This window comes from Osmerus mordax, chromosome 10, assembly GCF_038355195.1.
Source record: "Osmerus mordax isolate fOsmMor3 chromosome 10, fOsmMor3.pri, whole genome shotgun sequence".
Classification (NCBI taxonomy): domain Eukaryota; kingdom Metazoa; phylum Chordata; class Actinopteri; order Osmeriformes; family Osmeridae; genus Osmerus; species Osmerus mordax.
Window position 1 is genome coordinate 4,486,474 of NC_090059.1, and position 14,587 is coordinate 4,501,060.

General features: G+C 40.3%; 1 protein-coding gene across 1 annotated transcript in view; it reads left to right on the plus strand.

Moving 5' to 3' along the window:
- The window catches only part of LOC136950677 (poly(ADP-ribose) glycohydrolase-like), a 79,001-nt gene extending 64,752 nt beyond the window's left edge, over positions 1–14,249 (plus strand). The window contains 5 exon segments of the mRNA XM_067245119.1: positions 11,349–11,427; positions 11,516–11,624; positions 12,720–12,778; positions 12,780–12,868; positions 14,116–14,249. Of these exon segments, the coding sequence (XP_067101220.1) occupies positions 11,349–11,427; positions 11,516–11,624; positions 12,720–12,778; positions 12,780–12,868; positions 14,116–14,249 (470 nt within the window).
- The last annotated feature ends 338 nt before the right edge of the window (positions 14,250–14,587 follow it).

Genomic DNA, 14,587 nt, shown 5'->3' on the forward strand with positions numbered 1-14,587 from the left:
GCATTGAAATTCTGGTTAGTAGCCAATGGCACAAAGGACTTGAAATTGCGACCCTTTTGATCGCAAATGCTCCCAAAATTGTGTCTGCAAAATATATTTGGGAGTATTTGTTCAAGTGCAAATAACATGGAAGCAAATCAGTGAAACAATGAATGAAATAATGAATTTTCAAAGCCATTGAATACTTAATATTGAAATTTACCACCAAATTCACATATGAATTTATATCAATGTAAAAAAAATTAAATGGTGAAATTTGAGGCCAAAAAAATGGAGTCTATCAAATTCGAGCTGAAATACACTACCGGTCAAATGTTTTAGAACACCCCAATTTTTTCATTAAAAAAAAAATGTAAGCAGTTCAAGTCCAGTGAATAACCTGAAATGGTACAAAGGTAAGCAGTAAACTGTGTAGTTTAGGTTTTTCAATTAACAAAGGAAGACAGACAGACCATTATAACCCTTAAAAGTGTAGGTCTTTACTTTATTTAGAAATTTCAAAGAAAGCCAAGGTGTCAGTGAGTACAGTTTCCTACACCATCAAAAGGCACTTGGAAGGAAACTCTGATAGGAAGAGTTCTGGCAGACCCAAAGCCACAACAGAATCAGAAGACAAGTTTCTGAAAGTCAACAGCTTGCGGCTCACAGGACAACAGCTTCAAGCACAGCTTAACACTGGTCGAAGTAAGCAAGTCTCAGTTGATGGTTGAAAGTGATGGTTTGGGGGCTCTTTCGCTGAATCCAGAGTAGGCGAATTCCACAGAGTGAGTGGCACCCTGAACCAAAACTGCTACCACAGCATTTTGCAGCATTTCAACCATCAACTGAGACTTGCTTACTTCGAAAAGTTCTGATTGCAACATCCGGGATACCAAGGATAGGTAGAGCAATCGAGCATCAATGCAATCAAACCAACTTCTGACCTATCGATTACAGACCGTCACTCATGCAATCCAAGAAAGCGGCAAACCTTCAAACCCAAGAAGAGAAAACGCATGATGACTACCAGGGAAAACAACGTGCTTCAGTGAGTCCGGTGTGATCAAATCTTGCATTTATGCTCGATTGCTCTACCTATCCTTGGTATCCCGGATGTTGCAATCAGAACACACACAGGCAAATTGTCTGTGTGTGTGAACACAGCTTTCTCGCACGTCTGCAAAAAAAAAAAAAAAAGATATGGCTTAATATTTTTTTTTAAATACTTTTAGGGGGGCAGAAGGTCCTTTTGGTCATTTTGGTCCCTACCAAAACAATGATAGGGATTATTCAACAATCACTGCAGATTTTTGTTTGATTAATATTACATTTAAATTACATTTTACATTTTGTCATTTAGCAGACGCTCTTATCCAGAGCGACTTACAGTAAGTACAGGGACAATCCCCCCGAGGAAAGTAGGGTGAAGTGCCTTGCCCAAGGACACAACGTCATTTTGCACGTCTGGGAATTGAACCGGCAATCTTCTTAAACAACAGGCAAACAATTACACTGCACTAAACTGTAAGTGTAAATGTACAGTGAAAATAACAAAACCAGTCAGAATGACTGTAGAACAAATATCATTCACGCCTATACTAAACACAGCAGTCACGCGAAAGGGAATGAGGTATCTGGGAGTCAGGTGGCTGAGCGGTTAGGGAAGCGGGCTTGTAATCAGAAGGTTGCCAGTTCGATTCCCGGCCGTGCCAGATGACGTTGTGTCCTTGGGCAAGGCACTTCACCCTACTTTCCTCGGGGGAATGTCCCTGTACTTACTGTAAGTCGCTCTGGATAAGAGCGTCTGCCAAATGACTAAATGTAAATGTAATGTTTCCTCTACTAAACCTATGCAGGTCTTGTGAAAAAGGATCCGAAGACTTGGGAGAACGAATCTTTAACCCGAAGACTCGGTCGGCAGAGGAACAAATATTTTACCCGAAGACCACGGTGAACGATACCTTTGTTCGGGTACAAGTCTTTGGATAATTTTTTCACGTGATCTGAACACATACACTCCAAAAAGCAAACAGAAAGGATTTGTTTTCATCATTCACTTTCGCGTGACTACCCCCCCTCCCTCTGAACACATACGCTCCGAAAAGCAAACAGGAAGGATTTGTTTTCATCATTCACTTTCGCGTAACTACCCCCCCCCCCCAGGTTTAAAGAACCAAGTCCCTAAAATGATCAAAACTACTAGTTAGCTACCGTTTGCTTCACTTTTATTCCTAAACTGTCAAATGGAACGTTTGCGCAGATACAAGCAACACAATTGTGACACCAACATTGTTGAGTTTTAAGGGTGGGAAAATACATAAATAATTTATATATATATAAGAATATAGGTTGTGCCTTGACAAAGGTAAACACACCCAATGATGCAATGATGCAAACAAACCCAGAAGCTCCAGCCGAGAGCAAGAGCTTTTTAGTAAAGGTTTGTGAAAGCTGCCACTTTAGCATAGCCTAAGGTTTAACAGTAGTGACAGCAAACGTGGATGTAACGCATACCTGCAGTCAGTGCCGGTCCTAGCACATTTGGTGCCCTAGGCAAGGTTTACCTACACTGCCCCCCGGGGTGCAAACCGGGGCAATCTGCCCCGGGCTGGAAATTGCCGCCCCCCTCTTCTACCGCCCTAGGCGGCTGCCTATGTCACCTATAGGAAGGACCGGCACTGCCTGCAGTGGTCATTTCAGTGGAGTGTTTCCAAAATCATATGATAAAAGTCAATGGGTTTTCTCAAGAAATTAGTGTGATGCTGTGTCAACTATTTATCCTGGGACAGCCGCAGTATGCCGGAGACAGTATGTATTTATTTATTTATTTTACTCAACCAATGGTCATGGGAGAGCTTTCTGCATGTAGGCTGACATAAATCCTTAGTGACTAATTGCATTAACTATGTTAGCGTTATGCTAGCAGCTATGTCTTAGTTTATTACCTGCGACTAGCACCTCCATAGCTTCAGGTCGATGTTGGTTAGCCAGTCCACCAAAAATTGCATGCCTGTAACTTGTCGCAGCAATTGCGAATTTGCGAGTTTACATACGGGTAGCCGACTGGTTTGCTTGGTATAGCCTTATTGACATACAGCATGCATTATACCAAGGTAATATACAATACTATCGCTAGCCATGTTGATGGGCACTGCTCCTTCACTGGTCAACCTAGCAGAGAGAGAGGGGATGAAGTGGTAAAGGGCCTGGGCTAGATCTGAACCCAAGCTGCCGCGAGGCCTTCACCTACATGGTGCGTGCATTAGTAATTGTTTTGTGTGTGTTTCCTGGTATTGCCACTCCCTTCACACATGTTTGCGTCACAGTATTGTAAAAAATCAATACTGTACAGTACACTATACTGTCCTCCCATTGCATATCTCTACACTGGTATATGCAATGTATTTATATTGACTGGATTCCAAGTTGTACACACTTAACCCTCAATCTGCAAGAGGAAATGGACAGGGGACACATGGGGTCTCTCACAGCAGGATCATCAAATTACATAACTTCAACTCAGGCCCATCAGGCCTTGGCACAGCAAGAACCCACTAGAGGAGGTTTGCAATCATTTCCTATGATGGCTGTCATCCTTTCCTCCCATCTTGTCTGATTGGCTGCCCCTCCCCCCATACCACTTTGCTAGGTGTAAGCTGGGTCCTGTGTGTTGATTGCCCTGTGTCTCTTCTGGGTAATTACAGATCAGGGATTGGTTAAGTGTTACACTGAGAAATAAGAGGGGAGTGTACACAGTGAAAGCTGAAGAGGTTATTGAACACTGAATAACCTTGGTTTGAGGTTTGTGGGTCAAAGGGTCACAGTAAGGGGCATTGATTGTGTTTGTGCACATTGTCCGTGTTTTGCATGAAGTTCAATCCGAGGAAACGTCTGCTTCTTTGATTTCTCTAATAATGGCAGGAATCTGTGTGTGTGGAGAGAAAAAAAACGGGTACTCTGCAAAGTTCATATTCTGCATGTGTACTCTTTATAACACTATGGAGTGCAATGCCATCAAATAATGAATTTGTCCTCTGGGGCCGGTTGCACAAAACACCTTTATGAATCTTAAGGGTACATTTCTCCTTAGCTAAGGGGATTTACTTAAGGGTGTTGAACAGAATCTCTTAAATGGTTTCCTTAGCTAAGGTGAAACGTTAAGGGATTTACTACATTGAACGAGATTTCACAGCAGTAAAATCTGACCGTTTCCACAGAGACCGCGTTTGTTCAGTTGTATCGCTAGTGCATCACCTTACAAAAGCTAGCTCTAGCTAATTTGCATAAATAGCCTTCATGTTTAGACTGCAGCACAATAGCCTAACAGAGTGCTATGGGTGTGGGATGGGTTAATTTATCCCATAAACTCGGCCATGTTGCGGTAAAGAATAAGTCAGAGGTTTTCTTCCTTACTTTGTTTGCTAAGGGCTTTCGTGCAACGCTTTAACACACTTTAAGGGAATCCTTAAGTATAAGACCAAGATAAGGAGAAAACTTTAAATACTTAAGGGAACATTTAAGGGAACCTTAAGGAAAAGACTTAGGCTAAGGGTGCAACAAATTATATCTTAAGGAAACCTTAACTCTGACTTTAAGGAAAATCTTAACTTAACCCTTGTGTTATCTTCGGGTCATTCTGACCCATCAGTCGTTGTGACCCACCGTTGTATTGCGACAACTTTACCGCATACAAAAACAAAGTGAAGCATTTTCTTTTAACCGTTGGGCTGTCTCAGACCACCCACATTGTGAAGGTTAAAAGAAAATTATTAGGTGTGCTTTGCCTTCGGCAAGGGCACAACCTTTGTTCTCTCACATATATTTGGGTGTGCTCAAGCCTTCGGCGAGAGCACAACCTTTGTTCTCTCACATATATATTATTGGGTGTGCTCAAGCCTTCGGCGAGAGCACAACCTTTGTTCTCTCACATATATATTATTATTATTTTTATTTTTATTTCTTTTTGCCCCCCTAAAACTCAGTAAATACTTGGCCTACATAGACAACGTAGGTGTCAAAAGTTTCGTCTTGGTAGCGATTGAGTTGCTTCTATTGGAATTTACGTTCCGTTGCATGGTTTAAGCTTAAATTAGGTTTTTGTGGCGAAAAGTGAAGCTAACGGTGGCTAATTTGCTAGCCACAGTCACTGACGTTACTAACGTCACTGCGTCACTAACGTCACGAAAACACGCGTGACTACCTTTGCCAGAACATTCGTTTAGCATCTGTTAACTTGGGGGATACCTAGGCTAACTATAGCTTTACTGCAAGGCAGCTGCAGAAACGCCACAAGAAAAGAGGCCAGGGTGATAACTATTTACTCATTTTACTTTGTGATATGACACACAATTGTGATGTGTAATGTACAATATAAGCTGATATTATTAAGGAAGTACATCTACTTTCGGAAACAGTAGTCTACTATTTCACTGAAGTATTAGCATCATGACATTAGCCTGTGTTTCCCGGGCAACACATACTACAGTGGTCTATGATGTAGCGTTATCTGTTTTCAATCGTTAAAATAAACATTCCTCACATATACATTTTCGTTGTAGGATTTATTCTGACATTAGAAAACAATTTGTTGGTGAAATTACCATTACCTGTGGTTTCAAACCAGTGTAGCTCACTGCAACGCTGTAGCTTACGCGAGACACACTACAAAAACATCTAGCTACAGTACACAGCTGTTTAGGAAGTCAAACGGCGACAGAAAATGTTCGGCACTCCCCTTACTTAAATCAAAAGTCTATCTAACTACTAACCTGAACTTCATTGCCACAGCCTAAACGTTGTCAATCTGTTCATGAAAATAATTAATTTCAGCCTAAACCGTACAACGGAACGTTAAATCCAATTCAACCAACGCAATCGCTACCAAGACGAACACAGCAGTAGTCTAGTACTGTACCGTAGTAGTACAATTTACCGGGGCAGCTTCTCAACACAGGGCTATATCGCATTTTGCGTTGTTACTGACAATGATCGCTACCAGTGAGCTTTTTATGAATGAGCAATTTTCCACTAAATAAATGTCAAGCTTATTTACGTTTTTGGGGGCATATTTTCAGTTAGCAGATGGTACCGTTTGAATTGCGATTCCATCTTCTACTGCCGGGTAACGTCGTAGAATAATCTTCAAAGGGGTTGTTTATTCATGAATGAATGCAATATGAGTAGGCTAAATGCCTGAAAATATCATGAGAAGAGAAAAACTTAAAATGACGTTTAAATCATAGAGATTAGGTCAATTTTTACACCGGTCTGCAATAATGTCACGAAAACACGCGTGACTACCTTTGGCAGAACATTCGTTTCGCATCTGTTAACTTGGGGGATAGCTAGGCTAACTATAGCTTTACTGCAAGGCAGCTGCAGAAACGCCACAAGCAAAGAGGCCAGGGTGATAAATATTTACTCATTTTACTTTGTGATATGACACACAATTGTGATGTGTAATGTACAATATAAGCTGATATTATTAAGGAAGTACATCTACTTTCGGAAACAGTAGTCTACTATTTCACTGACATATTAGCATCATGACATTAGCCTGTGTTGCCCGGGCAACACATACTACAGTGGTCTATGATGTATCTGTTTTCAATCGTTAAAATAAACATTCCTCACATATACATTTTCGTTGTAGGATTTATTCTGACATTAGTAAACGATTTGTTGGTGAAATTACCATTACCTGTGGTTTCAAACCAGTGTAGCTCACTGCAACGCTGTAGCCTACTGTACCCGAGACACTAGTGTGAGTAGCTAACAACAACTCCTCAGCTGTTTAAGTCAAACGGCAACAGAACATGTTCGGCACTCCCCTTACTCAAAAGTCTTTCAGTAGGGAAACTATCTGACTACTAACCTGAACTTCATTGCCACAGCCTAAACTTTGTCAATCTGTTCATGAAAATAATTAATTTCAGCCTAAACCGTACAACGGAACGCTTAATCGAATTCAACCAACGCAATCGCTATCAAGACGAACACAGCAGTAGTCTAGTACTGTACTGTAGTAGTAGAATTTACCGGGGCAGCTTCTCCACACAGGGCTATATCGCATTTTGAGTTGTTACTGACAATGATCGCTACCAGTGAGCTTTTTATGAATGAGCTATTTTCCACTAAATAAATGTCAAGCTTATTTACGTTTTTGGGGGCATATTTTCAGTTAGCAGATGGTACTGTTTGAATCGCGATTCTATCTTCTGCCGGTAAAGTCGTAGAATAATCTTCAAAGGGGGTTCTTTATTAATGAATGAATGCAATATGAGTAGGCTAAATGCCTGAAAATATCACGAGAAGGGACAACTTAAAAGGACGTTTAAGTCATAGAGATTAGGTCCATTTGTACACCGGTCTGCCAAATGTATTCGTTTTGATTCAGCCTGTCAGCTGCCTCTTGCAGGGGAAATGAGAAGACATCATATTTCATTCTACACTTCACTCGTATTTTGAGTTGTAAATGAGCAGCAAAAAAAATATGCTTTTAAATCTATGTAATCTTTATAAATAATAAGTAGGCCCGATGCATTTTTATATAAAATATACAGACCCCTGTGCAACCGACGCAAGCAAGCACACCCTACAATTTCCCCAGAAATTGTATCCTCTCTAGTTATTATTATTATTTATTTTATTTTTTTTGCCCCCCTAAAACTCAGTCAATATTTGGCCTACATAGACAACGTAGGTGTCAAAAGTTTCGTCTTGGTAGCGATTGAGTTGCTTCTATTGGAATTTACGTTCCGTTGCATGGTTTAGGCTTAAGTTAAGTTTTTGTGGCGAAAAGTGAAGCTAACGGTGGCAAATTTTCTAGCCACAGTCACTGACGTTACTAACGTCACTGCGTCACTAACGTCACGAAAACACGCGTGACTACCTTTGGCAGAACATTCGTTTCGCATCTGTTAACTTGGGGGATAGCTAGGCTAACTATAGCTTTACTGCAAGGCAGCTGCAGAAACGCCACAAGAAAAAGGCCAGGGTGATAACTATTTACTCATTTTACTTTGTGATGTGAAACACAATTGTAATGTGTAATGTACAATATAAGCTGATATTATTAAGGAAGTAGGCCCACATCTACTTTCGGAAACGGTAGTCTACTATTTCACTGAAGCATTAGCATGACATTAGCCTCTGTTGCCCGGGCAACACATACTACAGTGGTCTATGATGCATCTGTTTTCAATCGTTAAAATAAACATTCCTCACAAATACATTTTCGTTGTAGGATTTATTATGACATTACATTACAAGTAAACGATTTGTTGGTGAAATTATCATTACCTGTGGTTTCAAACCAGTGTTGCTCACTGCAACTGTAGCCTACGCTAGACACTACAAAAACATCTACAGTACACAGCTGTTTAGGAAATCAAACGGCGACAGAACATGTTCGGCACTCCGTTTACTTAAATCAAAAGTCTCAGACCACTAACCTGAACTTCATTGCCACAGCCTAAACTTTGTCAATCTGTTCATGAAAATAATTAATTTTAGCCTAAACCGTACAACGGAACGTTAAATCCAATTCAACCAACGCAATCGCTACCAAGACGAACACAGCAGTAGTCTAGTACTGTACCGTAGTAGTACAATTTACCGGGGCAGCTTCTCCACACAGGGCTATATCGCATTTTGCGTTGTTACTGACAATGATCGCTACCAGTGAGCTTTTTATGAATGAGCGATTTTCCACTAAATAAATGTCAAGCTTATTTACGTTTTGGGGGGCATATTTTCAGTTAGCAGATGGTACTGTTTGAATCACGATTCCATCTTCTACTACCGGGTAACGTCGTAGAATAATCTTCAAAGGGGGTTCTTTATTAATGAATGAATGCAATGAGTAGGCTAAATGCCTGAAAATATCATGAGAAGGGAAAAACTTAAAATGACGTTTAAGTCATAGAGATTAGGTCAATTTTTACACCGGTCTGCCAAATTTATTTGTTTTGATTCAACGATGAGGCTGCCTCTTGCAGGGGAAATGAGAAGACATCTATTTCATTCTACACTTCACTCGTATTTTCAGTTGTAAATGAGCAGCAAAAAAAAATGCTTTAAAATCTATGTAATCTTTATAAATAATAAGTATGCATTTTTATATAAAATATACAGAAATATCAGTTGTAAAAATGTCATTCAAAAACAGACCCCTGTGCAACCGACGTAAGCAAGCACACCCTACAATTTCCCCAGAAATTGTACCCTCTCTAGTTTTTATTTGTTTTTGTATTGGGTAAATTGGGTAAACACAACGATGGTTCGTTATGAACCTTTGGGTCATGTGACCCGAAGGCAGCACAAGGGTTAAGGTGTTTTGTGCAACCGGCCCCTGGTCTGCAATGAGTTTCCTACGAATATCTCGACTCGAGAACTTGGCACTCTGCAAAGTTAAGTTAAGGACACTTGCACTGTCCTTTATAATCCAACGGACTGCAATAGGCTACAGTGATTGAACTAATGCGATTAACAAAGGCATTTGCAATTAAATTAAACTCAGCATGGTAAGGGAAATTCTGTTTTGTTATTTAGAAGCGAATTTGCTTTTACAACCGATAATCATCTGCTTTCAAAGGGGCTGGAAGTTAATTTGAGGGCTGGTTTGTTTTGTATTTGCTTTTAACTCTGAGTGTTGACTGCTCCCTGTGGGCTGTAGCTGTTGCCAGCCCCTCACATCTTTACAGGAAGAGAAATAACATGACCATCTTCTTTTTGGGCTTTCTTCGGTTTTATCCGTTCAAATCAAGCGTGCGTGCCTTTGTATTTTTATCAATTTTTTTATGGGATTTTAGGGCATTGAGTTTTCCTCAATTATATCAAGAGCCGGGCATTCTGCAAAGTTCATATTTTGCAGGTGTCCTTTTTATAATCCAATGGAGTGCAACAACAATATGAAGTGGATACTTTCAATATAGATCAGTGAATTTTGTTACATACATTGATGCGTTAACTGATGTCAGAACTGCCTGCTCATTAATGTGCACAAACTCTTAACACCAAATCAACTACGACATTGTAATCACCAGCTGCATCACGGACATGGGCACTATTCCTACCACTTTAGTCTCCTTGGTCAGTTTCTTGAGGCATGGATATAGCGATCCACAAACAGGCATACGACAGGAACAATTTTAGTACGAATTTAGTCTCCTCGGCAGTTGTCGTGTCTTATTTATGCGAATGCGAAACAGAAAATACAAGACTTTTGCTGCATTGCATAGCACAACGGAAAAAATACAAACGTTAATGTAAACATAGCAAACAACTGTACATGCAAGCGCTGTGGTGAATTAGGCCTACAATTATAACAACTGGCTCAACCATTGTGCTTGTAATGACTTCTGTAAAAACTAAATGTCTGGATGTTTGGTGGTAAGACAATTTAACAGAGAACCAATATAATACATTTTGATCAACATAACATAAGCAATCGATAATGTAGTAAACAGTAGACAAATGAAGGCTACATAATCATGTTCTAGGTCATGTTCATAATTAAGGCCAAATTTACATTTACATTTAGTCATTTAGCAGACGCTCTTATCCAGAGTGACTTACAGTAAGTACAGGGACATTCCCCCCGAGGCAAGTAGGGTGAAGTGTCTTGCCCAAGGACACAACGTCATTTTGCACGGCCGGGAATCGAACTGGCAACCTTCTGATTACTAGCCCGCTTCCCTAACCGCTCAGCCACCTGACTCCACACTACAAATTATCAATAATGTTTGCATAAATCTAAAATAATAAGAAATTGCTTTTATGATGTGCATAAATTAGTAGAATAGATGATGTGGAGGAAGAACAAGTACTTCAGAGACGACAGAGAATTTCAATTGTGATCTGAAAAATATAGTTACCAAAACCACTGAGAAGAACTGTCAACATCAGCTGCATCACAAGCACTGCACTATATATCTATAATTTCAGAAATCTGTGTGTCACCAACATTATCACGGGCACTGTGCCCTATCTATAATTCCAGGAATCTGTGTGTTTGTGTGTGTGCCACCAATTTAACCACAGGCACTGTGTTCAAGTAATCTGTATTTGTGTGTTTCACTGACATCTTAATCACCAACTGCATCACGGGCACTGTGTAATAATAATTACAATGAGTCGTCGTATTAGAAATCAGAGCTAGCTTCACAATGTGTTTCTCTCTTTTTTTTTTTACACCTTTTATATTATATGACTAATAATCAGCACTACCTGTCTTAGCACTTGATTTGGGAAAAATATTAAAAGATTCTCTTGTTTGTTCAAGTGGTTGACCTGGTTATTTTACAAGAAGTTAAGTTTCTCTCCCACTCCCTCTCCTTAAATATGTTTTTTAATGTGTTTCCATTTAGGTACACAGCAATACAGCAGACACAGTTGGTATGCAGGGAGCTACCAGTGGGATGGAGAACATGAAGACAAGACTCCAAGGTATTAGGTGAAGAGAGAAAATCTATGCAATGTTTGCTAGAATCACTCTTCTTCCCTAAAATGCTCTTTTCCCCATCATTCCAAACAGAGATTCCTGGCAGAGAAGATGCACAGAGATTGTGGCCATCGATGCACTAATGTTTAGGAACTTCCTGCAACAGTTTCACCCTGAGAAAATCAACCGGGAACTCAACAAGGTGACCTTTTATGATGTAACTCGTTTGCAACTTACAAAACAACTGTTAGAGGTTGGGGTTTTCACAAGGCATGCTCTAGCAAATGTAAACAAACTTCTGAGTGCTGCGCTAAGTATAATTAGTAGTGTGGTAAATACATAAACGTGAACATCTTGTATTATGTATGAAAGGCGAAAGTTAGGAGGGGGGGTCGTCTTTACTGCTGCTCTTTGATGTAAGGCTTTGATCTTCCGTTCTTGGGTGTTTCAGCAAGTGTTTTTTTTGTGTTTTATTTTTATAAAATGTGTATTATTTTTTGTTTTTATTATTTCGTGATCATTGTACTGTGATATTCTAAAGCCATTAAGCTACACTAATAGATGCAACTAATGTTGCATCTCATAGGTTGTGATACATACACAAAGATCCATAAACCCTTATTTGCACGAGAATAAAGTCAACCAGAACATTTAAGGACTCCGTTCTCTCACTCATTCATCAAATATATAACAAAATCAAGACGTTGATGTTGTCAAGCCTGTCTTCAGAAATCATGGAAAGAGCTGACAGCTCTGACAAGGAGTGTGAAGAACTCCCCAAAACTGTCACATCTGCCCTTTTGCTTCAGGAATAAATGAGTGGTCGGAGAGGCCGGCTTGCTTGCCTTTCATTTTCACTCTTTCCTCTTCATTTCCTAGGTGAAAATTGATTGTCTAGCAACCTTGTGAAAAATCCATCATAAACTTTCTGCAGATCCTTAAAACTGATGTCAGTTGACATTAGGCTGTAATCTGTTTTATCAAATGCCCTGGTTAATGTCAGTACTATTTAAAAAAAAAAAATTGTAACTATTTTGAATATATTTATAATTTAAAACAATGCAGCGTGAAAAGGTCAGTATACTGGGAATAAGTCAAGCCAATCGGATCTCCCTGGACTTTTATGAAGGCATGTGTTGAATAATGTGCCATGCATTGTCGTATAAACTATTTTATAACATATTTATAGGAATGCATGGGACACAGTTTTATTTTTTTTCATCACAGTTTTTGTATATCACTTCATTGACTGACAGTCCTGCCTGCCTTACCTGCCTTTCTTACATTCATTCCTAAGGCTTACTGTGGTTTTTCCCGCCCAGAGGAAAAGACACAGCACCTCTCGTCAATGGCAACGGAACTGGGGGTGCGGTGTGTTTGGAGGAGACACCAGGCTGAAAGGTAAGCTCCAGCAGCACTCAGTGGTGTTCTATGAAAAGAAAAAAGGTAAAAGATAAATTGCTTTATCAGAGCACATTTCCATTCATCTCTGGCACTGTGTTGCAGTCTAAATGGACCATATTTAGCATCTTGAGCATGAATGCCGAACACAAACAGACCGGTGTGGCCTCTCATTGGTCTTTCTGGGGAATGCATCATTTACTTCAGGTCTATCCATCTGCCTTCACCTTATTGATTTACTGACAAAGTTCATATTTTTCATTAATATTGAAATTGATCGGCCCCAGTCTAGTTATCCAGATGGACCTCGGATGGACCTCGGCACTATCACGAGCTCAGGAGGGTTTTTAATCAACCTCTGCTTCAGTGTTTATACAGTAGGAAGACTACGCACAGCAATTTAAGTGTCTTCCATAGTGTCATCCATATGCATGCTGGAGAGGGTTTCTCTTGTGTGGTTTTGGTTGTCAGGGATGTTTTTTTAATATAAATGAATAAAATAATATTTCCCTGATTGATTTATTATTATTTTTGCTCCGTACAATGGTCATCCCAGTTTGCATCCACACTACATTTACATTAAGTAATTTAGCAGACGCTCTTACAGTATCCAGCGCGACTTACAGTAAGTAGAGGGACAGTCCCCCGAGGCAAGTAGGGTGAAGTGCCTTGCCCAAGGACACAACGTCATTTGCACGGCCGGGAATCAAACTGGCAACCTTCAGATTACTAGCCCGATTCCCTAACCGCTCAGCCACCTGACTCCCTGTAGTCTAGAACATAAACTCGAAAGGGACAGATCTGTTATGCATGCATAAATAACATACATTAAAACACCTGTCCAATAAGCTGTTAATCCAGTTGAACAAGTACTTGTAGTACTGTATTATAAGCAATGTACCAAAGGTCCTGGAAACAAAATAATGCTTACCAGTACTTTCTGCACTTCATAGTCACTGTCCATGGTGCTTACTCTAGGTTGAGTAGCAGACAATCTAAGCCCACTCGGAGGTCAAGTGGATGAGACCCCCTTAATGACATGCCTCCGGGGAAACTAGCCTGACAATGGTCTCTATTTACCTGTTGAGGCTGTAGCCAAATCTCTCTGAAATGGGGTCAGATGGCTGAGTGGTTAGGGAATCGGGCTATTAATCATAGGGTTGCCGGTTAGATTCCCGGCAACTGAGAGAGAGAGAGAGAGAGAGAGAGAGGTGGTCTAACACAGCTTCTGCTCTTACAGCTCTGCTCCAACGACGAATGGCTCGCTGACGTCCATTTCTGTTGTCTCACAGGGGAGGCGTACGGTCTACTGGAGCAATACTACAATTCAGTGTGTAAGAGTTGCCTCACCAACCAGCCAGACGTCAGCCTCTATTCCTTCATCTACCAGCAGATCAGCACCAACTCTACCCCCCACTCTGCATAGCGCCAGCCCCAACGGCACCTTAGCCAGACACACTGTCTCCACAGAACGCAGCTAAGGTAATAACAGGTTACCTTATGAATCTTATGAAAAGCCTCACAGGTGGCCCGAACTTACTGCTTTCTTTTGGCTGAAAGAGTTCTGTTGCTGTACAAAAAACACTCACTCGCAACACAGTTTTCTGTTTATTTATTTTTCAATAATTTTTTTCACTCTGAATTAACAATGTCGGACGCCTCAAATGAAATTTTTATTTCACACATGGATTTGTGGCCAAGAACAGAAACTCCAAGATGACCCTCATCTAAAATTCAAATGAAAATGTTTCCATGGTTTTGATG